General features: G+C 37.4%; 1 protein-coding gene across 1 annotated transcript in view; it reads right to left on the bottom strand.

The window, feature by feature from the left end:
- The window catches only part of LOC127630064 (transforming growth factor beta-1 proprotein-like), a 38,349-nt gene extending 18,232 nt beyond the window's left edge, over window positions 1-20,117 (bottom strand). The window contains exons 1-2 of the mRNA XM_052107472.1: window positions 19,601-20,117; window positions 18,305-19,389 (exon numbers count right to left, since the gene is read on the bottom strand). Of these exons, the coding sequence (XP_051963432.1) occupies window positions 18,305-18,629 (325 nt within the window). The 5' untranslated portion in view covers window positions 18,630-19,389; window positions 19,601-20,117. The remainder of the gene's footprint in view (window positions 1-18,304; window positions 19,390-19,600) is intronic.
- Window positions 20,118-25,388: the final 5,271 nt, after the last annotated feature.

Below are 25,388 nucleotides of genomic sequence, written 5' to 3'. Positions count from 1 at the left end.
TTGTCCCCTTCTGGCCAGGTGCGTAATTTGGATGTGATTTTGGATTGTGATTTTTGATGCCCAGCTAACTTTTAATTCACATTTTAAAAACATAACAAAGGTTGCTTTTTTTTCCATCTGAGGAACATTGCATTATTAGACCATTTCTCTCTAGGCCTGATGCAGAGAAGCTAATCCATGCCTTCATTACATCAAGGCTTGATTACTGTAACTCTCTTTTTGCGGGATTACCAGCAAATTCTATTAGGATGTTGCAATATATACAGAACTCTGCCGCACGTGTTTTGACTCATACATCCTCACGCCATCACATTACACCCGTGCTCCAGCAACTGCATTGGCTTCCAGTTCAGCCACGTATTGATTACAAAATTCTGATTTTAACCTATAAAGCAGTACATGGGTTGGCTCCAGATTACATCTGTGATTTGGTTACTCCATCCATTCCCGCTCGCTCTCTCCGCTCTGCTGGCTCTCTCTCTCTGTCAGCCTCGTTGTAAATTAAAAACCATGGAGGGAAGGGCCTTTTCCTATAACGCGCCTAAATTATGGAACACACTACCCTCATCTATTAGGGATGCTGCTTCTGTGGATCTTTTTAGTCAAGTTTTCAATTTATAATTGTATTTTTTATGTATTTTTTCTTTTTTGATACTTCTATATATATTTTTATTCACATGTTTGACTATTTTGTTCTGTACATGCTGTAGCGCTTTGAGTCTGAGAAAGGCGCATTACAAATAAAATTTATTATTATTATTATTATTTACCATAGTTTCCAGGTTGATTGCACAAGGTCAGTAACAATCTAAATACTTTGGATTACTTCTTTAGCACTGACAGATTTTTTTCACTTGTTTTGATTATAAATAAGTAAAAAATTAAGAAAATACACTTCACTGTAAAAAGTGAAGAATAAGTTCAGAAAATAAGTTATGCTCAAACGTGAATTTTGTTCATAGAATGAATTATAAAATATAAAAATCGCACTTGGTAACAGATTCATGTAAAGGCAAGAAAAAGCTCTGTAGCTTAGCATAAAGCTAAATGTTCACATGACAATTTAAACAAGGTTAACTATTTTTGCTGCTCCAAACTTCAAAACCCCACAGTATTCACAACCACATCCTTTTCTGATCATATGTGGATTCTGTTCGTAAAATGATGCAGAAAATTTATTAAATAAATATATTAGCTTTATATATGATGTTAAAGGCTATATTGGTTAGCATTTCAGCCTAAAAAACATTGAAAAGGCATGTAATCTAGTATTTATGTTTCATCTGTCAAAGCATTTCTAACTGTTTTTTGTTAACTGTAGAAACATTATTAAGCTCCCAAGGGAAAATTCCTCAATGATGTCATATCCACCTTTTCACTCACAACAGTGTGAAAGCGCTTCTACTGTATGAATTAAACAAATCATAAGAAAGTGTTTCACCGCAGAAGTCTTTCTGCTATAAAAACATACTATAAATGTCAAAACTAAAAAATGAATCCCGAATGCAATAAAAGCATTTATTGAAACCAAGTTTCAAAAACGCCTCATTCTCAAATTCCACGACTACCCTCCGTTAATAGGGGTACATTAATTCATGACTGCCTCAGCAGTGAAAATACATCAACGCCTACTTTACATCGTCGCACTCTTGGCCCCACCCACAGGTGCTCAGGTCCTAATGTGGCCTCAATATTTCTGAACATCAAAGGGTACCCAGCTGGGCTATTTTGGATTATTTTGGTATTTATTCATGCACTTGACACCGCGCCTTTTAAAAGTGACAACTCATAAAAATGAGACAGTTTCATTCAGCTGCTCTGCCTCTTGCTGTTTTGAGCACAAACATGTTCTTGGATGTGTTTTTTCACCCATCTGCGCTAACTAGATAATTTTTGGTGTATGAAAACATGCGCTAGATGGACGTCTTTGACCATTTCAGACAGCGGGCCAGAGACCGGGTGGAAAATTATCATATATTACTAAATTATGACTGTTTTGCTGAAGAAAAAAAGAAACCCTAATAACATAAGTAGAACTCATGGAAGATACTAAAACTATACATAAAGTGCATTTCATGACCCCTTTACATCTTATTGTCAAATGTCTGGCTACACAAAGCTAATGCTGCACTTGAATTTGGCTCTAGCTGTATTATTTCGAGAGCAAGCCATCATTAGTCTGTATAAAGGGTTAAGACCTATAACTGGTGTAGCTGGGGCTTAACAAGGACAGCGAGATGTACTGTATATTTGTAACACCATAATACATTACTTTAGTGGCAGCTCGTATGTGGGACGATTTACACACCAAAGTTAATACTTAAAGTCTGAGATTTGAACAAATCCCCAAATATGAGCAATAATAATAATAGTGAAGCTCACACCTTTAATAGTAATAGTTATACAAACAACACTATATCAACAAAATAAAAACACCAACATAAAGTCTATCATAATGTATGAAACTTCACTTATCCATTCATCCATCATTAGTAATTTTGCACTAAAACCAAAATCAACTGAAACAATAATATCATTCTATTTAGTGCGATTACATACAATTTAAGTATATAGCACAATTACTTTTTAGATTGACTTTTCTTTAGCGAAGACCGATCTATGCCGACGAAATTTCAAAACACTGCCCCCCAGTGGCCAAATCCTTAAGTGTTGCTGGGCGTATCAGCATGTGTGAGCTGTAAAGCGAGCTGCTTTCAGCTGTGCAGGATGTAATACAGTGAAGAGAAATGTTTATTTTATAACCCCCCCCCCCCAACCACACCACAAACCTAAGCCTAACCATTAGTGGAGTAAAAATTGAAAGTTGGGGGGGGAATGCAACTTCCGAATCACGTTTGTCAGTGTTTATGCAAATATGATTACCTCCTGGTTTCAATGTGGGATATGAACCCTTGTCTCCTATGCTGCTAAAGTAATGTGCATCCTGTTGCTCCATGCAAACATGTCTGACAGGAGATGCCGATTGTCAGTGAGTCGCCATAATGTAGCTGATCCTAAGGTAGCAAAACTTTCGACTTAACATGCCGACTTATTTTGTGATCATGTTGTCTAAAACGTTAGTCATACCATAGAACATCCTAGGGCAAGTATGGAAGTGTTACAGTTATAGAAAGGTTTTAGAACAGTAACAAGGCAAAAATTGAGGATATACAGTCTCATAGAATGAATGTTACTAATGAAATACATTTTTGAAAACTGAGTTTTTCGTGCAGCTTTCTACATTTTCTGCAGTTTCCTGGTGAAATTAACTCTTGAGGCATTACAACAACTGTGGGTTGTATTTACTTTCACACAAATCACCAGTCCTATGGCTGATTATGACTTTATAAAGACTTATATTTCGCACATATCAAAACACTTGTACTCTAACGTAGAATTTGTAAAATGGTACATTTTAATGCTTGTATGTACATTTAATGCCTACATTTACACACATATAGCAAGATTAGCATCCACTGTAGCTCACCAGATAGAGTGTTGGACTATGGACTCGTAGACCCATGCTGTGTCTGAAACCACATAATGTCACAGTATGTACAGTATTTGATGACTCCCTAATCTGCTGGCAAAACAGTACATTGCTTTAGGCATGCATGCATACAGGTGAAACTCGAAAAATTAGAATATCGTGCAAAAGTTAATTAATTTCAGTAATTCAACTTAAAAGGTGAAACTAATATATTATATAGACTCATTACAAGCAAAGTAAGATATTTCAAGCCTTTATTTGATATAATTTTGATGATTATGGCTTACAGCTTATGAAAACCCCAAATTCAGAATCTCAGAAAATTAGAATATTGTGAAAAGGTTCAGTATTGTAGGCTCAAAGTGTCACACTCTAATCAGCTAAACACCTGCAAAGGGTTCCTGAGCCTTTAAATGGTCTCTCAGTCTGGTTCAGTTGAATTCACAATCATGGGGAAGACTGCTGACCTGACAGTTGTGCAGAAAACCATCATTGACACCCTCCACAAGGAGGGAAAGCCTCAAAAGGTAATTGCAAAAGAAGTTGGATGTTCTCAAAGTGCTGTATCAAAGCACATTAATAGAAAGTTAAGTGGAAGGGAAAAGTGTGGAAGAAAAAGGTGCACAAGCAGCAGGGATGACCGTAGCCTGGAGAGGATTGTCAGGAAAAGGCCATTCAAATGTGTGGGGAGCTTCACAAGGAGTGGACTGAGGCTGGAGTTACTGCATCAAGAGCCACCACACACAGACGGGTCCTGGACATGGGCTTCAAATGTCAAACGTCTTACCTGGGCTAAAGAAAAAAATAACTGGTCTGTTGCTCAGTGGTCCAAAGTCCTCTTTTCTGATGAGAGCAAATTTTGCATTTTTTGGAAACCAAGGTCCCAGAGTCTGGAGGAAGAATGGAGAGGCACACAATCCAAGATGCTTGAAGTCCAGTGTGAAGTTTCCACAGTCTGTGTTGGTTTGGGGGGCCATGTCATCGGCTGGTGTTGGTCCACTGTGCTTTATTAAGTCCAGAGTCAACGCAGCCATCTACCGGGACATTTTAGAGCACTTCATGCTTCCTTCAGCAGACAAGCTTTATGGAGATGCTGACTTCATTTTCCAGCAGGACTTGGCACCTGCCCACACTGCCAAAAGTACCAAAACCTGGTTCAATGAGAATCTATGGGGGCATTGCCAAGAGAAAGATGAGAGACATGAGACCAAACAATGCAGAAGAGCTGAAGGCCGCTATTGAAGCATCTTGGTCTTCCATAACACCTCAGCAGTGCCACAGGCTGATAGCATCCATGCCACGCCGCATTGAGGCAGTAATTAATGCAAAAGGGGCCCAAACCAAGTACTGAGTACATATGCATGATTATACTTTTCAGAGGGCCGACATTTCTGTATTTAAAATCCTTTTTTTTTTTTATTGATTTCATGTAATATTCTAATTTTCTGAGATTCTGAATTTGGGGTTTTCATAAGCTGTAAGCCATAATCATCAAAATTATATCAAATAAAGGCTTGAAATATCTTACTTTGCTTGTAATGAGTCTATATAATATATTAGTTTCACCTTTTAAGTTGAATTACTGAAATTAATGAACTTTTGCACGATATTCTAATTTTTCGAGTTTCACCTGTATAGCATGAATAGATTTTGGACATACTTCATCCAGGGACATTGGCATCGTCTCGTGACCCGAATATATGATGTAATAACAACAACCGTGAAAACTATCTTCTTTGGTTTTGTTAAACAAGCACCATTCAAATGCAAGGAACAATTATCTTGGTGTGTATATAGCATTTATAGTTATGAGGCATCCGCCTTGCAATTCACCACTGTTCCTTTAAATCCAGTGTTTTGAACGTGATGTTGCCTCAGCTCCCAAGGGATTATGGGATTGTTAAGTGTCCAGTCAATCCGCACTTCAAAATCTCGCTGGAAACAGTAGGACATCTGGGTATATCTCAGTTATTGTTTCATGAATACTGTGAATTTGGACATACTACTAATTTTCATGTGCAAACATTTTGTCATTGTCATGTAAATTTAAGTTGAACGTTAAGTATTATGATATACAGTATACTGCTTATTTCCTCCTAAAGAACACAACTTTGTCACTATTTCTAAAAAGACATTAAAACAAAACTCTTTTTAGTCTGACATTTAAAGGGAGAGCTTGTATTGTCAGAAAGGGGACTTCCTTTGCTGAAACCCTGGCATTGTAATATTCGGAGAACAGATGCTAAGATGGTTGAGAGCATCAAAGGATGCTGGCCGTTGAGTAGAGAATGTGGGAGGATGGGTGGAGCATTTATGCTGGTTAATTCCACTAACCATCCATACACACGCAACAACTATCTGTCACCAAACCATAATTACTCTCCATGATCTGCCAGCACCCACAGTGAGATTAGAATACAGTACAAATATTGACTTTGTATAATCATTAATCAAAGATAGGAATTTTCTGTAAATGAAACACAATAACTCTGTAGTAGCCTACAAAACAATAGGGTAAATATAAAAAAACACATGTTAGAACACGGTCATATTTCACCCCCAAAACTCAAATGTAAAATGTCCCAACTGCATCCATGTCATAATAATAGTATGAGACAGAAAATGTTTATAACATTGTTTGATGGTTCATGTAAATAAAAGTTTTTTTTTGTTGTTTTTTTTTTTGTATGAGCCAACACTTCATAAATTTCTCTAAGTTTAACCCCAAACCTAAGCCTAAACCTAACCATGATTTTAATAGGAAAATCATTATTGTGTACCATTATAGAAAGGAAACATAAGGGTTTTGAAGTGTATTACAGACTAGTGACATCACTCATTTGTATTCCATATATAAATATGGAATGAGTAATATCGTAATATAGTAATATCGGTTTTACCGATTAATCAGTGCCGATAGTTGCTTTTTGGAACTATCATTATTGGCAAAAATGTATGCCGATAGATGCTGATCGTTTTTTCATAACTAGTTATTTTCATAATAGTAATTTTTTATTTTCAAAATATGATTCCCTGGTGTGTTTCATGATTATTTATACTTAAAATTTCAGCATTATGCAATAAATCTTCATTTGTTTTCTGGTTGTTATTGGGATTTTGGTAGAACAATAAAACATCTGGAATTTTATTCATTTTGGACTCTTTTTCTGTGCACCCCATATTAAAGGGGCATTCAGTAGTTCTCTAGTTAGCGTTAGCATTGCTTTTCTTTGTGTACTTTAATGGCTGTGCCAAGCTACTAAACCAATGAAGACATATGCCATCACTAATGTTTTTCTCTGTCATAAATACATTCCACCTTGTGTATGCTGTACAGATGTTTACTCAAATTTTTTGCCTTTGCTGGTCTCAGTCGTCTTGCTTCTTTGGCAGTACAGCTACTGAATCTCCTGTTGTCTGTGCCTCTAAAGCACAATAAATAATTATGTTCCATTGCATACATTTTGCTCTTCGCATTACCAAACAACACTGCACTAACATCCAATGAGCGCAAGGATTTTCTTCCTCCACATGAAGTGAAACACTGCAGGTCATGTGATTTCAACATGGCGAAACACATTGAAGCGTTGATCCGCATCATGTATAATAAAAACACTTTTTAAAGAAAACTATTAGGAGTACAGTCTTCATCTCATATGAGCGTAAACCATTCAGATCACACTTTACAAAAACACAATTCATTCATTAATGTGTAAAACTTTTTAAAATTGCTGAAAGCACCTTTAAGAAAAGAATAAGACATTTTCTTTCTATATCAACTTTAGAAACTATCGGCCAATGAATCGGTTATCAGCCTTTCCCATCACCTTATTTATCGGTATCATCAAAATCCACTTTCGGTTGACCACTAAAGAGTAACCAAGTTTCCTTTCTTAAAATAAAACGAGTTGGATATGAGGCTTTCTAAAATGTTATGCCTGTATTGTATTGATTTAAAATTCTGTTTGTCGATTTGTTTGGTCTAAAATTGAAACCTTTATGTACGATCAAATTCATACTATATCTTACAGTTTTGTTATCTCGTATGAAGTATTATGAGCAGTCATAAGACTGTTGAATGTCCGTAGACGTCACAGGAATGCTAATTTTGTCATTTCATTCTCATTAGTTTGGCGCTATTAACAGAAATATCTATTCGACACCATTGTTCAACACTATTGAGCGAAATATTGTCTTGATTAGGAAACTATCCAATGTGTTCCATGCATCAACACCTGTGCTCACAAATAAAAAATGTCAAGGACAGAAAGAGCTGCTCTTTGTTGTTGGTGCAGTAAGATGAGGGTGGAGAGTGATTTGTGTGTTTACGCAGGTTGTCGCTCAGGTAAGCTCAGGACAGCTGTCCTAACAAGCATTGAGACAGGTCTATCATTACTGATGGGTGCAACCAGATTCCAGCAGGCTTAAATATCTGCCTCTCCTACATGTTTCCTCTCCTCTTACTGTACTGTCCTCTTTTAAATATCTAGGTTTCTCTCTTTTTCCAGACCAGAGTTGGGCTGTGCCAGAAATTAATGTTTTATTAAGATTAAATATTTGGCCCATGGAATTAATTGGCAGGGTCATGTTTTTAGTTCTGAGGGCATATTTATTGTCTTCTTGACAAAAAAACTTCTTGTCTTCACTATGTATGCACAGTTTTTACTGTTTATATTGTTGTACAATTGGTACATTATAGAGCTGTGTTTTGTGTCATTTTTGTGCTTTTGTGTTTTTTGTTAATCCAGTTTAAGGTGACATGATCTTGCAATGTACGAAGATGTTAGCACATCATAATTCTATAGTTATTCCATGTGCACAAAATATTTGTGTTGGCCAATTTTGAAATCTGATTCCTTAACGTCCAAGTAATTAGTATTGTTTCTGGATATACACGGAGTTAGTATTTACTCATGAGGTAGTTCGTTTCATTAAGGCTAGCTTATTTGTGTCCGAAATAGTACAAATATTTGAGTGTAAGTGACAACATTTAAAGTATAGCATACTTTCATAGTTGTATTTACCAGAACTCAAAGAAAAGGTTCACTCAGGAAGTTTTACTTCTAAAGAAACATATGTACAAAATCATACAGTCATATCAGTAACCTTATAAAAGCTCTTTTATTCTACATGGGGCAGGGGCGCCTCATGGGGGCTGCCATGTTAACATCACATGACCAGCTGAATACTACCTGCTTAATCTCAGTAACCATCCTGTTATTGGACACTTTCACTAATGGATTAAATTAATCCTGGTTTACTGTACATTGTGAATTTCTACAATGGCATTGGTAACTGAAAACTACTGTGTTTAAATGATGAGGCATCCAGGCCACTAGGTGTCATGTAAGCAGAGGTGGGTAAGAGTAGCCAAATACTGTACTCAAGTAAAAGTACAATTATTTTATGTTAGTACTTTTACTTCTAAAGAAAGAAAGTATCCAATTAAAAGAGTACTCAAGTAGGGCTGAAAGGATTAGTTGACGTTATCAACAACATTGACAATAAAAAAAAATTGTTGACAAAAATGTTTGCTGTCGAATATTCGTTTGATCTCATTTAACGTAACATGAGATCACATTAAACTCTAATGATGACATGCGAGAGCAGCACGGCAGCTCACGCCTGACAGAGGAATGGAAGAATTACAGTCCAGATGCACTCTAAATTTTCCAAACAGCTTCAGGTGATGTAGATCCCAAAGTACAAGGGAATTATAAAAAATACCAAATAAGTAAATACAGAAGCACTTTCATTGTGGATTAAGCAGAGTTCGTCTTTAATGGAAACCCCTCAGGGTTACATCTTTTTTTGTTGTTGTGGATTTTCTCCCCTTTTCTCCCCAATTTGGCATGCCCAATTCCCAATGCACTAAGTCCTTGTGGTGGCATACGAATCTCAGATCCCTCCGCGTCTGAGACTGTCAATCCACGCATCTTATCACATGGCTTGATGAGCACGTTGTGTTTGGAGGCTCACGCTATTCTCCACACAATTCACCACGCTCCCCACCAAGAGCGAGAACCACAAGGAGGTTAACCCAATGTGACTTTACCCACCCTAGCAACCGGGCCAAATGGTTTCTTAGGAAGCCTGACTGGAGTAACTCAGATTCGAACTTGTAACTCCAGTTGTGGTAGTCCGCTTCTTGTTTTGTTTTGGCTTGTTTTCCAATATAAATATCTTAAACTCAGTTAAAACAATGACATTTACTTTAGCAGAAGAAAAAAAATATTATCTGAGAATGTTAAATAATAAAAATTTAAATAAATATCTAAAAATCCTTTAAAAAAATATGCATTCACCTGAGAAGCAGTATATAAGATATTAAGACATGCTTTAAGAGACAAATATATGTTGCTTCTCAAGTACATTTATTTTTAGACAATTTTGAAAGAAAAACAAACAAACACTTGATAACAATAGTATTTATGCTGAATTTTTTTTAGCTTTAAAATGTTTCCACACATTCACTTTCATTGTATTGACCAAAAGAGCAGAGAAATTCTTCTAAAAGTCTTCATTTATGTTCGCAGATGAAATAAAATCATACACATCTGGCATGAGGGTGAGCAAATGAGAGAATTTTTATTTTTAGGTGAACTATCCATTTAAGGGCTTGTCAGATCTGGATGAATTTGTCAATAAGAAGAGAGGGTTTGAAATCTTTCTAGTAATTATTACATTGAAAACGTGAACAACGTCCCACAGGAACAATATATATATATATATATATATATATATATATATATATATATATATATATATATATATATATATATAATGCTGAAATATAAACCAAAGCAAGATCATGTTTTCTTAATGCCTACTTTCATAGCTTTCAGTTGTTACTTTAGTGTAGTCACAGTTTTCAGTGTCGAAAGTGTTTAGATCATTAGTTCTGTACACAGTACCACCGTTCCCTAAACGCAGAGTACGCAGTCTGCGTAGGGCACCACGTGCAGAAATGCTGTCTGTTCACGCTCCAGTTGTCAATTACACGTTCGGCAGAGGAAAAAGCGTTTACACTTAATGTGGATGTTTACATGGATTTATACAGTAGGCAGTTTAATCCACTTGTTAAGGATGTTTCCCTGCATTAATTGGCCTGAAGTAGCTGCGATAGTTTCTAGTACCTCCTCGAAGGCGTGGGGTTAATGCGTAAATACTACTCATGACATGTGGAACCCGGGACAAAGCGCACTGATAGATTGCTGATAAAACTGAGCCCATATTTACAGAATCACCATGAAAATTACCATCACCATTAAACAGAAAATCCAGCATTATCATTAGAGCCACAACTTATCTCAGTGTGTTGTCTTAAGTTGGAGCTTCAGTTTTAAACTTGAAATATCCACTTGATTTGGTGTAAAATGGTGTTGCATGACGAACCTCCAATGACGAGGTCCTGACATTCTGCATGGAGAAAGGGTGGACCGAACTAGAAGCATCGGGATCGTTCAGAGAGACTGAAGGGCCAGTCTCGAGAACAACCCGTCCTTACCAGACTCCTTGAGACCGCGGCCGCACAAGGCGGATTATGCACCTGGTTTTCCTATGAACTAAATTCCAAGTTCTATACACCCCATCAACCCCAAACCCCTAGATGAGGTCAGGGACCATGGATCTTGGACCAGATATCCCACAGTTTCCCAGTTGGACAACGGGAGACCTAAGTCAGGTATTACAAGTGGTCAAAATGGTCCTCGGCATCGCTCACACTCCAGGGGAAGCCGGGAGGAAGGAAGGATCCAGTACTAGCAGGTAGGCCTGACAGCCAAATCTACCAATGAGGGTCGGCGAATGAGTCGCCTTCGGTACAAAGAGGAGGGCAAACGAGTGGGGCTCACGCCGGGGTCATCCCCCAGTGGTGTAGAGTTTTTGCATCACTACTCTTGTACTTGTTAGGAAAAGTAGCTTTTAATTGTATAACTACCATTTTTAGACATAGTTTAGTTTTAGCATCACTACTTTTAGTTAGTTTCTCCCAACACTTTTCCATACATTCTATAGTGCTCCACAGTCCGTACACACACACACAAACCCTGATGCAATTTCCCAGCAGATGAGCTGTGCAGTCAGCACAATCTTTGACATGTAATAACATGAGTTGAAATGTAACACATATGCAGCAAAAAACAGACTGATGCCACTTGAAGGACTTGTAAAATCAGTGGTATGCCTGCAGGGCCATGGCTGTAAACTGAAGTGTCTTTGAGTGCACTTTATTTGCCAGCAAAATTTATGATTAGATAAATGCTCGGTCAGAACCTAGAAAACAACATGTCATTATAGATTAGAAGCTAGTTATTTCTAAGACAATCTACTGATGCTTTAAAGAATCCGTAAACCAATACCGTTATCTGAAAAACCTATAATCAAGTGTCGGGGAAGTTACTTTGAAACTCTACTCATAATTTAAATGAGTTAAATTTCAGTCATGATACCCTTTTTGATGGATGTAGTTAGCTATACTACAAGCCACTAACAAAAATAATCACAATAATAGCTAATTAAAGGTGCATTCAGTTACTCAAGTATTTGTGTGATCTTGGACTTACACTGACACCTAGCGGCTTTGATGTAGCATAATTTAAAATCAATAAGTTTCACATGCAATTGTAGAAATTTAGTATTCACAGTCAGCCATGAATACTTTAATTAGTGAGTGAAAGTGTCAAATAACAGGACAGTTCCTGAGATTAAAGGTTTAGTTCACCCAAAAATTATAATTCTCACATTTCAGCTCCGTTTGTTCAGACAATGAAAGGGAATGGGTGCTGTGAGGTTTCTGGCTGTTTGACGGTGCAAAAGTCATATTTAGTCGGTCAATAAATATTTTCTGAAACAAATCCATAAATAAAAGTTTTCAACTTTAAATCGTTGCTTCCGCCCACTACAGTATTTCTGTTTGAAATGACCTTTCTCTTGTGTGACGTTTGTTCCTCTGTTGTATACAAAGTGCACATATCCCACTTCTCGCATGAATTCGCCATTTTGCTTATGTCATGCGACAGCTCTGTGATGGGTCGACTGGTTGCAGCAAGCGTTAATAAAGTTTTAATTATCAATGTATTTTTTTACACAAACCTATCTATTTGCTTCAGAAGACATTCATTGATCAACTAGAGTCATGTGGAGTACTTGTATGCTGCCTAAATATGCCTTTTGGACCGTCAATCAGCCAGCAGCCTGACGGCACCAGCATTGTATGGACAAAAAGTGCTGAAATGTGCTTATAAAAATCTTGAGTGAATCTTGAGGTGAGTAAATCATGAAAATTTTCATTTTTGAAAATGTTTTGATGGTTAACTAACTTCACATTTGATGCTTGCCACCCACCTGCTTTCATCCTTCTACACCCTTTTTTACAGTATCGTCTTTTGTTCTTTTTCTCCTTTAACCACTTCAAACCCCTCAGACATAATCATATCAGGCCTGTGCTCAGATGCACACGTTAGGAATGAGACCTCTGAAGAGATGGGGCTAGCTCTAAGGGTGTAAACAGAAGACAAAGACACAAACAAAGAGAAATAAGGGCTAGAATCTGTTAATGAGGGTAGACATCCAGATTTCTCAGGACTGGGGGCTTTCCTGTAACTCGAGATTTCTGTCTCCATGTCTCTTTGTTTCTGGATTTTTCTCTCATTTCTTTTATAATTGTTTTTTTTTTTTTTTTTTTGAGCATTTGACAGTAAAAAGGGCTGCTTGTTTCTGATGTGTGAGTAAGGTTCGGAGGAAACAGTCCCAAATAGCAAGCTTGTGTTTTGGCTTAGCTTCATACATTTGGTTAAGGCGGAACAAATGTTAATAAATCATAACATTCTGATGCAATCTCAATGCCTCTCAGTATTTACGGTCATTAATACTGTAGTAATTGCTCACTGTTGCAATGCTACATGACAACAATTTACTTATGCACAGTATGTGAAGCTAAGCTAAGTTTGGAGCTTGTGCAAAACTTGCAGAACAGCTAGTGGAAAACTTGCCATCATAATGCTAGGCAGTTTTCAGCGTTTTTCTGTGTGGTTGCTAGGGTGCTCTGGGTGGTTTGAAGGCATTACTAGGTGGTTGCTAATATTTTCTGGGTGGTAGCTATGACATTGCTAGTTGTTTACATTGGTCTTGGTGAAGTAAACCACTGAAGTGGTCTTTGTGCTGTGGCTGGTGGTGGATACACTGTGGTTTAATCGGGGGCTACCGTTTCGTGACACTGAGTATTTGAAGTGTCCCACTACTTGACCGTCTGGCCCACCGGGAAAAGTCCTGGTTCACCCTATGGCCAGTAAATCCCTATTGAGTGTTTGTAACACGATATGTTCAGGTTCAGGAGGAGCAAGGTCAACTAATCCGACCAATCACATCACTAGAGTAAGTGTATATAAACTGCCACTTAACTCTACATGGTGTCGAGTCTTCCGGCATCCCTCTAACTCCCCTTTCTCCCCTATCTATTTATTAATAACTAATTTAAGTCAAGCCTCGAGCCCTTCACCCAGGACAGCGAGCCATAAACGTTTACACTATTCTCTAAGCAGGATTACATTCGCTTGCAAACTACTGAAATGAGCGTATCTAACAAAGTATCACAATTGAGAAAAGTTTAACTTTATTCAAATGCGGAGCAAAAGAATAAAGTGACTAGCAATAAAAGTGAAGACCTCCTCTGAGATACTGTAATGGAGCACAGGCAATATGTAAGTTGATCCTCTCAGTGAGCAATTTCTCATTTTTATTTTATACGATAGGTCTCTGATAACATACAGGGACTATTTAAAAAAAAAAATCTTCTGAATTTTCCAGCACCCTGATATCAATCCTATTCTGCCGAGTTACTAACAAGGACCATCTCTGATTTGACATCTTTGCATCAATTCAAATGCTTTTACCAATTCTTGTGGCATGACTGATAGAGAGTTGTGCAAGTAGCCTCAGAGACAAGTTCTGGTCCCATTGAAACTAGAAATAATAACGTTAATTTACAACATAACAACACGTTTTGTCGCCCTTCTGTGGACAGTTCACCCGAGAACTGGAGCTCACATGTGCCCATGCGTTCAACAACACTTCCAGGCTAACAGTGATGTTCACCTAAGTGAAAACCACACATTATTTTGGAGGTCTGGGAAATACTTCATTTCAGTCATTAATGCAATAAAATCACCTATTTAATATCTTTCTTAAACAACACAATTGTATGTCCTCTACATCTCATATACACTCACTGAGCATGTGTTTAAGGGCACTATGGTCCTAATGAAGTGCCAGACATGGTATTCTGCTTTTGTAGCCCATCTGCCTCAAGGTTCGATGTGTTGTGCATTCTGAGGTCCTATTTTGCTCACTACAATTGTACAGAGGAGTTACCCGAGTTACCGTCCACAGAACTGCCGCTCACTGGATGTTTTTTGTCTTTGGCACCAAAGTAAACTCTTGTGACTGTGTGTGAAAATCCCAGGAGATCAGTTACAAAAATAATCAAACCAGCCCGTCTGGCACTAACAATCATGCCACGTTCAAAATCACCAATCACATTTTTTCCCAATTCTGATGATTGATGCGAATATTAACTGAAGCTCCTGAACCATATCTGAATGATTTTATGCATTGCGCTGCTGTCACATGATTGGCCGATTAGATAAATGGCATGATAAGTAGGTGTAAAGGGCTTCCTAATAAAGTGTATATTTCATACTGCATTGCCCCAGGTAACATTATCTGAATATGTGTCATATCATGTTACATTTTTCTTTCCAATAACTCAACTTACACTGAGCCAGTTGCCCAGAGGTCATTGATGTTTTCACCACAAATATTTTTCTTTCTCAGCAGATCTTGTGAGGATCTGTCGACACGTTGCACTTGATAAACATGATTATAAGTCTCATGTTGAGTGTTGTACAATATGAAATATACAACAATAAGTGTCCATTAAGTGTGTGTTGAAATATTTTTTCCTGGATGTAGGGCAACTTCTGCTTCAGTTTGTCAGAATGTAGCAAACACAAATGATGATAAAGATGTATAACTTATAAGTGTATAACTAAATTAGCAAAAATAGCAATATATACAGTTTATCATATTACTTTTATAAAAGTAGGCTATATATAATAATACAAATATTAAGGGATTCAAGTAAATTGCCATCCTACCACTACAAGATATAGTCTTGTATGTTTCTATGCAACAATAAAGATCAGCTATGGATGCTGTGCAGTCATATAGTGAACAGGTGTCTCATGCTATAGCCGTTACTCTAACATATATTTTAGTACAGCTGCAATGCCGTATCGATCAGCATCCAGAACCGGAAATATCTATTTTATCTCAAATATCCACCAATATCTAAAAATGTATTGCCCCCTTAAAGGTGCACTCAGTAATTTTTTCCTCATTAAAAAAGTTTAACTCCTAAAAGACATGAACTGTAATTCTGCAATATATGTAAGAATTGATGAGCACTCACATTAAAATGAAGACTCCAGTCATATCTTAACCTTAAAAAAGCTGTTTTATTTTACATGGAGAGGGTTCCCACACAAGGGAGCTCCCATTTTAGAATCACATGACCAGCCGAATACTGCTCACTTAAAGGATAGTTCAAAAAAGGTCTCTAAGGTCTCTAAAGTGCTATGTGAACAAACATCTGTCAGAATGATCAAACAGACAGAAGTGCACACAAAATGTTTGCCACTCAGCAAGAACTTGAGCAGATTTGGATGTGGACACCAGACCTTTAAAAATCTAACACATGAAGCCAAAAGCACAAACAAGTGGCTTATTAAAATACCACAGATACTCGGAGGGAAACGCATGGCATCTTAACACATGTAGGATTAAATACTGCCCCCCTACTGGCTCTGAAATGTTGGCAAACGCATGAGAGGAACACATGCAAAAGAATGAGAGACAGGTTAGGATGATTAATTGCACGCAAGTCATTACTGCTTTAAAGAACATCATTAAGTAATCAAACATAATTTGCGTGACTAAACTGGTCACGATGTTTTGATATCCATAGAGATAGGCAAAGGCGTGGATACTTGTATAATTTATCATCCCAAACTGTTCATTAGCCCACAATGAACAAGAACATTTGCCATTGCGCAAAGATTAAATTAAAGTGAAACCACTATCAAAATCCTTGCGTGAAAATGGAGCGAACTTCAACAGGCAGCACGCACTTTGGAGCACTTCAGACACAGTTAATCTTAACATGCTCTTCAGGAGCTGCTCTGACTATGGTCCGCGTTGCAGATCAGTAAGACAGTTGGAGGGTCACATAATGCAATAACACCAGTAAATACAACACAAAAACGCAGCATTTATGGAATTAATAGATTCACTTAAAATTCCGTCCCATACATTGAACTTATGTTGAGGCAGTGGAGTGAGGGGGGCCTCCAGGAAGCTGGTGCCCCGGAGACTCTTAGGACCATAATCCGTCTCTGATTAGTGTTTGAAAATCATTGCATTAGAAAACAAAATATCAAAGCAAATGTCATTTATGCTAAAGAAAGTTTCTGTAGCACAAGTAGACTTTTCAAGCACAACATTTCACAAGAAGAAATTTGTTAGGCTTGAGTGGTGCTTGGGGTGGGCTTAAGCCCCGAATGTTTTTTTTTTTTTTCTTAAAATGAACTTCTCTTGACCACTAAGTTCCCATGCCTCATAATGTTGTCACTATTAAAATGATTTAGAACTGCAGTTATGTTCTAAACTGCAGACATAGTCTCACAAGCAAGATTTTTGACAATCGGCATATTGAAGCTTATTCTATAACAAATTGGAGGCTCATGTAAATTATGTTTCAGTTATCCATTCTGCAGACTACACCAAAAAAAAAAACTATTTTTGTGTATTTCAATTAAGGTGTTGCATACAGAACTAAAAATGCATGACTTCTGACATTTGGGCATGTATATGGTTGAGACATTCCATATTTATTAATGACTGGGCAAACAAATTTGTTCACAGATGTTTCTCTCTTAAAACAGGTTATAAGGGGGTTAGCTAAAATGTAATGCTTGTATTGTATTTGTTGATTAGATGGGCTGTATGGGATATACTTTGTCATACGAGCCAAGTCATATTATAAAATATTGTGCAAAATATTTAGGCAGTTGGGAAAGATTTTACATAGTGAGGATGCCTTCATAATAATGCAATACATAGTTTTCATTTATCAATTAGCCTCATATAAAGTCCAGTGAACATTAAAAATCTAAATCAAAATTTGGTGTGACCACCTTTTCCTTTAAAACAGCATCAATTCTCCTAGTTCCTCCTAGGACACAGTTGTTCTCTATTTTTCGGTCTCAATTGCTTGCGTCTCTTCTTGTAATCCCAGACTGACTCAATATTCAGTGGGGGGCTCTGTGGGGACCATGCCATCTGTTGCAGGGCTCCCTGTTATTCTTTTCTTTTCTATTTGCAAAAGTAACGTTTGGGAGTCTAAAATGTATATTTCCTATTAACACACTAAAGCTGAAAATCTTAAGACAAATGTTTTTGTGAAACATCTTATGTGCCTATGACTTTTGTACAGTACTGTGTCTTATGATTTCACCATCTCATACAAATTATTACGAGTTGTCATGAGACTATGTTGGATGATGCAGAAGTAGAAACCATGTTATTGACAAAATGTCCTGTTGCTTGTAACTTTTTTGGTAACAGCTGTTTATGACAAAAACTCATGGAAGATGAACATGGATGAGATAACTTATTTTGCGATTCTTTTCCACGTCATGCCTAGTTAGAACACAGTGAGATTATCATCTGTAATGTATTTAGAGAAAAGACACTTACCTTGCTTCATGATGAACTTGTGCACCTCCTTGCCAAAGTAGTCTTCATCTTCTGCCTGAAATGGGACAGGCTCTGTCCTCATCTCCTCGCTCAGTTCAACTGTGCTGTTGTACAGCGAGAGCAGGGCTTCTGGGACCTTCTGCCCTTTATCTTCTTTCTCAGCTTCGGGTTCTTTGGCCATGCGCAGTTTGCTTAGGATCTGACCACGAATGGCCTCTATCCTCTTTTTCTTCACCACCTCGAGGTCTAGAGTCTTACAGGTAGACATACCATCCGTTCCAGCCACCATGAACAGAGGCATCAACGACAAGAACAACAACTTCATAGTGGCAAATCTGTATCCAAACTGGCTTGAATCAGTTTTAAAGAAGCCAAGTGGCTCGTCAGAAACCTGGGATTGACGTAAAGCGTTTGGGATAAAAACAAAAGCAGTAGTGTGTACTGGTTGCAGAGGTAATGCTACCTGATGGTGATGCTGGAAAGCACCTTGAAATGACGCAACAAAACAGATGATATCTGTTGGATTAGGGAGATTCCTGATATTTCACCTGTCTCAAAGCTACATCCAGATGGCGTAGAGTTGCATAGCATGCAGGATTCCTAGGGCGCAACTCTGAATACAACTAAGCCTTGACATGTAGAGACACAAGCAAATGGAGTGCTTTTTTATTTTTGGCACAACTTTAGCACTGTCTGATTGCTGGCAGTTGCACACAGAAATGCTTGTTCACATCCACGTGTCTGGACTGACTCTCAAATAGTCTTAGACAAGCTTTCAGCCCTGCTGTGAAAACACACAAAGGCGTCCAGACACAATGACACGTCTGTTAAGCGTGTTTGCTCTCTAACTTTTCCCCTCTACTCACAGCTTGCTTCTCTGCTCTTGACGCTTCACCCAAAGGCTTGTCAGCTCACATAGAACCCTCTAAACAAGTCCAGTTAACTGTCTCAATAACCCAGTGTGCTGCAGCCGGCATTCCCAAAAAGACACCAGCTGTGTCCACTTAAGATAGCTGAGCAATTCCCTTAGAAGATAGATCAGAGGATCCCCGGCCAGATAAAATTTCCGGAAGCTTTGACTCAGCCTACAGATAATCAGATAATAGTAATGATGACTTGGAGTCTGAAAATACTTCAGTTAATATGCAAAGGTCTAGTAAACAAGCTGTATTCAAAACTCTTCATTATGGACAATGCTGTCAACCACTCCAGCAAGTTCGAATAGCTGAGGACAGAGCAAAAGCTTCACTCTAAATTAGTAAAATAAGAAGTTTTGGATCTACAAAAAGATACTACCTCATGTTCCCTTCAATGACAAGTGGTGGATCCATTTACATGCCTAATGCTGCACATACACACACACACACTATTTCACTGAGGAATTGAAAGGAAAACAGATCCTCTTGGAAAATACCCTGACGTTTTGGTCTCGATGATATAATGTCAGGCAAATCAAATGAACCACGTCCAACCCACAAGTCTCGAGTGACAGATGGAGTAAACGAAAATAGCGAAATAAACAGAGCTTCCAGAAGCATCCAACAGTGTACTGCAGTAGTGCCGGCAGTGAATGATCGCCTCACTTTTGTTCTGTCCGTCCACTTTTATGTCTTTTGACTTCAGTCTTGAGTAAAAGAGTCCTTCACACTTCCTTTCTCTTCAGCACAGCACACTTTTTATTAGTTCCCTCTCGTTACACACTCCCTTTATGCCTGTCAGAGCTTGCTGGTGACAAAATGATTTGTGAGAGCTTTACGTTCCAATAACTTCTCTCTCCCACTCTTGCTCTCATTCTCTTTTCGGGTTCCTGTTGCTTCACTATTAGAGTCAAGAGCTCTCCGCCCAGGAAATGAGGCTAACAGACTCTCTGAAACATCTGCTGCTCACACAGCCCTTCTCTTATACTGGCCAGGAAGCTCTCACAGCATTTGGAAGACACACACACATAGGGAAGGAACAGACAGGTAAATAACATGGGCATGGCACTAATGTCTGGCCAAACTAACCACACACCTTACTAACTATGTGCCAAATTAAGATGATGACAGGCACACAGAATTCCCCAACAAACCAAACTAAACACTGCACAAAAGGAGACTGTTATTATGCACACATTTATATAATGCGTTGAGTTTTTACCAACCTTTTTGTTGGTTTTCTGGTTTATGACAGCTATATGACAGTTTCAATGAGGATAGTTTATGAAATAGATGTGAGGCTGAAAGATTATTCACGTGATTCAAATCCTCATTTTGCTGAATAGAGCCTGAAGAATATTTTTTTAAAGAAAGAATGATCCCTCTGTACCTATAAAACACCTACAGTTATGTTTGCCTTATGGTATTTAATGTAGTTGTTTACATTTTATTACTATTATTAGTAGTGGTAATTGATTGGTGGTGTTTGCAAAGGTAAAGTATTAAAATGTGCAAGCATTTATGTGTTACGAACATGTTATACCTCAGATTGTGTGGTTTCTTATTAAGGAGAGGTGTGCTATTTCTTTTTAAAGGTACACTCAGTAACTTTTGTCTTTGTGTCATCTTGGACTTACACTGACTCCTAGTGGCTTGGATGCAGCATCATTTAAAATCAATATTTTTCAGATGCCATTGTAGAAATTTATTATTATTCACAGTCAGAGTGAAAGTGTCCAATAACAGGACAGTTACTGAGATTAAGTGTGTAGTATTCACTGGTCATGTGATTCTAACATGGCAGCCCCCATGTGTGGACCCTCTCCATGTACAATAAAACAGCTTTTATAAGGTTACAGATATGAATGAACTCTTCATCTCACATGAGTGGTCATGATTTATACATATGTTTCAAAATTACAATTCATGTCTTTAGGTGTTAAACTTTTTATGAGGAAAAAATTAGTGCACCTTTAAGTACTAAGACTTGTTGATATAACTTTGAAAAAATGTCTATCAAACAACCTCCTAGCAATTACACCCTGGTAACTGCATACTGTAGCAACGCACTGAAAACACTCCAACAACCAAAATGACAATGCCCTTGCAAGCCCTAGTTTATTTCTCAGATAATCTTACTGCTTGTGAAATGATTTTGTCAAGGGGAGCTAGGTACATTACTGGACTTGAGAAAATTCCATTATGGTTTTCCACAAAGTTTCAGCTAGTGTGTGAAAGAGATGTATACCTAGTAAAGGTGTTTTTTTTAATTACACTGATGCATTAATGCATAACAGTGTTTGTTTTCAATGTCAATACAAAGGTAAAATTGTTTTGTGCTTTGGTACAGTTTGGGGTAATTTAGATATTATTTTTATATAGTTATAAATTGTCTGCAAAATGCTCTGACAGCATCCATGTTGATAGGTTTATGGCACACCCTTGTGGTATTACATGGGCAGTGAAAGGATATGATGATTTCAAGGCTAAAAAGCTACACTACGTAACAAAATGTTATTAATGAGAGCGTGTAACAAAAATCCATCTTCCAAACCATATCTCTACTTTACCCAAATACACTTTGATAAATCTATAATGATGATTAATATTTTCAAAATTCCGGGACGGATTTTGCGGGAAATTGCATACATACGTTATTCACCCGTGCGTGTTGACGTCATATCCGTGCACAGAGAAAATAAGCTCCAGCTACTGTAGCGTGTGTATGGTGTGGGAGTACCTCTGGGGAAATCACCGGTTGAAACTCTGAACAGAGTCTACCAGCAAAATGGGAATGTGACAGAGTCCATAATAAATCAACATCAGCTTGGTTTTTCAGAGGTGGCGACAACTCAGAGATCGGAAAGGATTTAAAAGCGACCCATAGATGACTTTTTTTATTACTCAACAGGTAAAATATTTTATTGATATGGTTTATGTGTAGGTTTGTAATCACACACAAAATGCCTTACCTGCTCAGATGGCATGTTTTCAGTTATCCGTCTTTTTCTTTTTCATTATTTATTTGTTCATTCGCTTTGATAAGATGCCCCGTATCCATGTGTACACTGATGCCTTGAACCACATTCATCCGCACAGAGGAGCAGAGCCGAAGCGCAACTTACGTCATTATAAAAACAATGTTCTTCCGCAAGACGCATGCGGTTTTTATTTTTTAACCGCTAGAAGGCCAAAAGTTACATAGTGTAGCTTTAACTCCTGCAATTTCAAACAACTTTTAATTATTGTTAACTCCAATTACATGCATGAAGTCAGTAATTTACTGATATCATTTATAATGATGGGTAACCCTCATCACTGGAAATGTTCTGGAATGTGAGGAGCCCTAATGTGTATTGGGTACTAATGTAATAATTGGTCCTAAATGCAATAAAAGCTTATAACTTATAAATGTTATAACTTTTGGCCCTAAATCAAATAAAGCCCCTAAATATAAAACATTTTGGTCCTTAATGTACTAAAGAGGATACATTTAATAACTTGGACCTAAATGTAAAAAACATTTGGTACTAAGTTAAATTAAAAGTGCAAACACTTTTGGTCATGCATATAATTTAGGGGTCTAAATGTAGTGACTTTTAGTTGTTTATGTAATAAACACACTTAAAGGATTAGTTCATCCAAAAATGAAAATTCAGTAATTGTTTACTCACCCTGTGTTTTATAACCCTATATGACTTTATTTTTCTTCACACAAAGGGAGAAATTGGGCTCAGTGATGTCATACAATGGCATTTTATGGTGACTACCATAAATAAATGATTCCATGAGCCTCATAATTGTTATGAAAGCACACAATAAGGTTTGGTGAGAAACACACCAAAATCTGATGTATCATTTAGTGAAAATGTTCACTGACTGTTGATCTCCTGTGCGCGTTCATGATAGGGTATGTGAGCAACAGTTCATGCAGCGCCCTCATGACATAGGGGCATTCAAGTGAAAACTTGTTTTATCTAAAATCAGGTTCTCCACAGCGATAGTGACAACAGAACACAACACCGCTGTACACAAAACAGAAAACAGAACTTACTAAACATGTCTGAAGAGTTTGTAGTCGAAGAATTTATGCATTTCTCTGCCCAGCCTTATTTTTTATTTTTTTTTTTAAAGTTTTTGGACTAGTGCCAGTTCACAGTGGACAGAGTTACCCACGCGAGGCCGAAAATAGTAATCAAGCAATCTAAAGAATGTATAAAAAATATACCTTTTATCTTGTGTCGTTTGCCGTCGGTTTACACATCGTGACTGCCTGTATCTTCCTCTATGTTTCTGTTTGATTTACGAGTACTCCAGTTAAAAAAAATAAGGCTGGGCATAGAAATGCATCAATTCTTTGACTACAAACTTTTCAGACATGTTTAGTAATTTCTGTTCTCTGTTTTATGTTCAGCGGTCTTGTGTCTTGTTGTCACTATTGCTGTGGGAGGACCTGTTTTTACAAAAAAAGTTTTCCCTTGAATGCCCCAATGTTTCTCTCGTGCCTTATCATGAACGCACACAGGAGATCAATGGTCAGTGAACATATTCACTAAATAATACATTCGATTTCAGAAGTCATATAGGGTTATAACAACACAGGGTTGAGTAAACAATGACTGAATTAAAATTTTTGGGTGAACTATCCCTTTAATAAAATAACAGTTGGTTCTAAATGTTATAAATGCTTTATAGTCCAAAATGTAATTAAGTTGCACGTTTGGTTCTAATTGTAATAGATTTGTTTCTAAATGTAATTAACACCCTCAATGAAATAAAATTTGGTCCTATGCAATAAGGGGTCTAAATAACAACTCTTGGGAATAAAAGTGTCAATGTAATAACTTTTGCTCTTAAATGTAATATTTGTAACACTTTACATTTTAGTTCCCTTAGCTGAGTAATAAAGGTTGTAATGTTTAAATCTGACTGAACGGTGTTTTGTATATTTTAGGTATGCTATTTCAAGCTTGTATTTACATATGTTAGTAGATACGTTGATACAGTATAATGTTTATGTACTCATGCACTCAGCTAATGATTGTTAGTATTTAACGGTGGTGGCAGCCCTAATCTTACATTTTTCTCTTTTTTTAATTAGTTGATTTTTGAAAAGTTTGGGCGCCAGCCAGGTTTATGCCTGTCACAATGTAATTTAACCCAGGATAGCGTAAGAAAACTCCCTGTACATTTTTATGTTTCAATTTTATGTTTCTTTTCTTATGACAATTTTCTTACAATTTAATGAACATAAAAGGGTTTAACCAACACCACTTAAATAACAAAGTCAAAAGATTATTTGATAAAAAACAAACAAATAAATAAACAATCATTGAACAATAGTTCCAGTCCCAAAAACTCATTTATTTTCTTTTTCACTTTCACACAACACATAGGATGCAAATCCATGCAGATACAGGTCACAGTTTGAAGTAACCAGGTTTCCACAACAGCAGACACACGTCAACTCCAAATTTGTACATGTAAAAGAACACATTAAATAAGCAATTAATAGAAGGGGTACAAACCAAACAAAAACACTCACTTCACTTCTCCCCAATAGACACACATCAAAAGTGCGGATTTGAATGGTAAGTGTGTGTGAGCGTGTGTGTCTGAGTGTGTTAGAATATTTGTGTGAGAGAACAGCTGTGTCACTGACCAAGTTGAGCAGATCGCAAGGTTACTGAAGAGTGTTTTGGGTCCGCAGTGGTCTTAAGGATGATCCTATATCCATCAACACTATGAAAAGGCACAAATGGATGAATAGTATGAAAATTATGTAGTGATAGAAAATGTTTCTTAAATAATTTGTCAAATTGACATCCTCATTAATGGCCGGACCCAGGGTTTCCCAGTAGAAGATTGCCCAGAACATCACACTCCCTCCACCAGCTTGTCGTCTTCTCAGAGTGCATCCTGGTGCCATCATTTCCCCAGGTAAATGGCACACAGATAAACAAACTGGACTCAAGATGGCGCAGAGTATGGCTGCTGCATTGTGAGCTCCAACACAACACTGCAGTTTATTGTTTGTTTTGTTTACAGTTTTTTGTTTTTTTGTCTTGGATGTTGTCTGCCTTAATGTATATGACAGACAAACGCTTTTGGACATTGGTTCTGCAATTACACACTGAAAACCGGACTTCAAATTCCTCAACGCCGAC

Source organism: Xyrauchen texanus, chromosome 36 (assembly GCF_025860055.1).
Source record: "Xyrauchen texanus isolate HMW12.3.18 chromosome 36, RBS_HiC_50CHRs, whole genome shotgun sequence".
NCBI classification, from domain to species: Eukaryota; Metazoa; Chordata; class Actinopteri; order Cypriniformes; family Catostomidae; genus Xyrauchen; species Xyrauchen texanus.
This window is presented reverse-complemented; position numbering and strand designations above follow the sequence as displayed.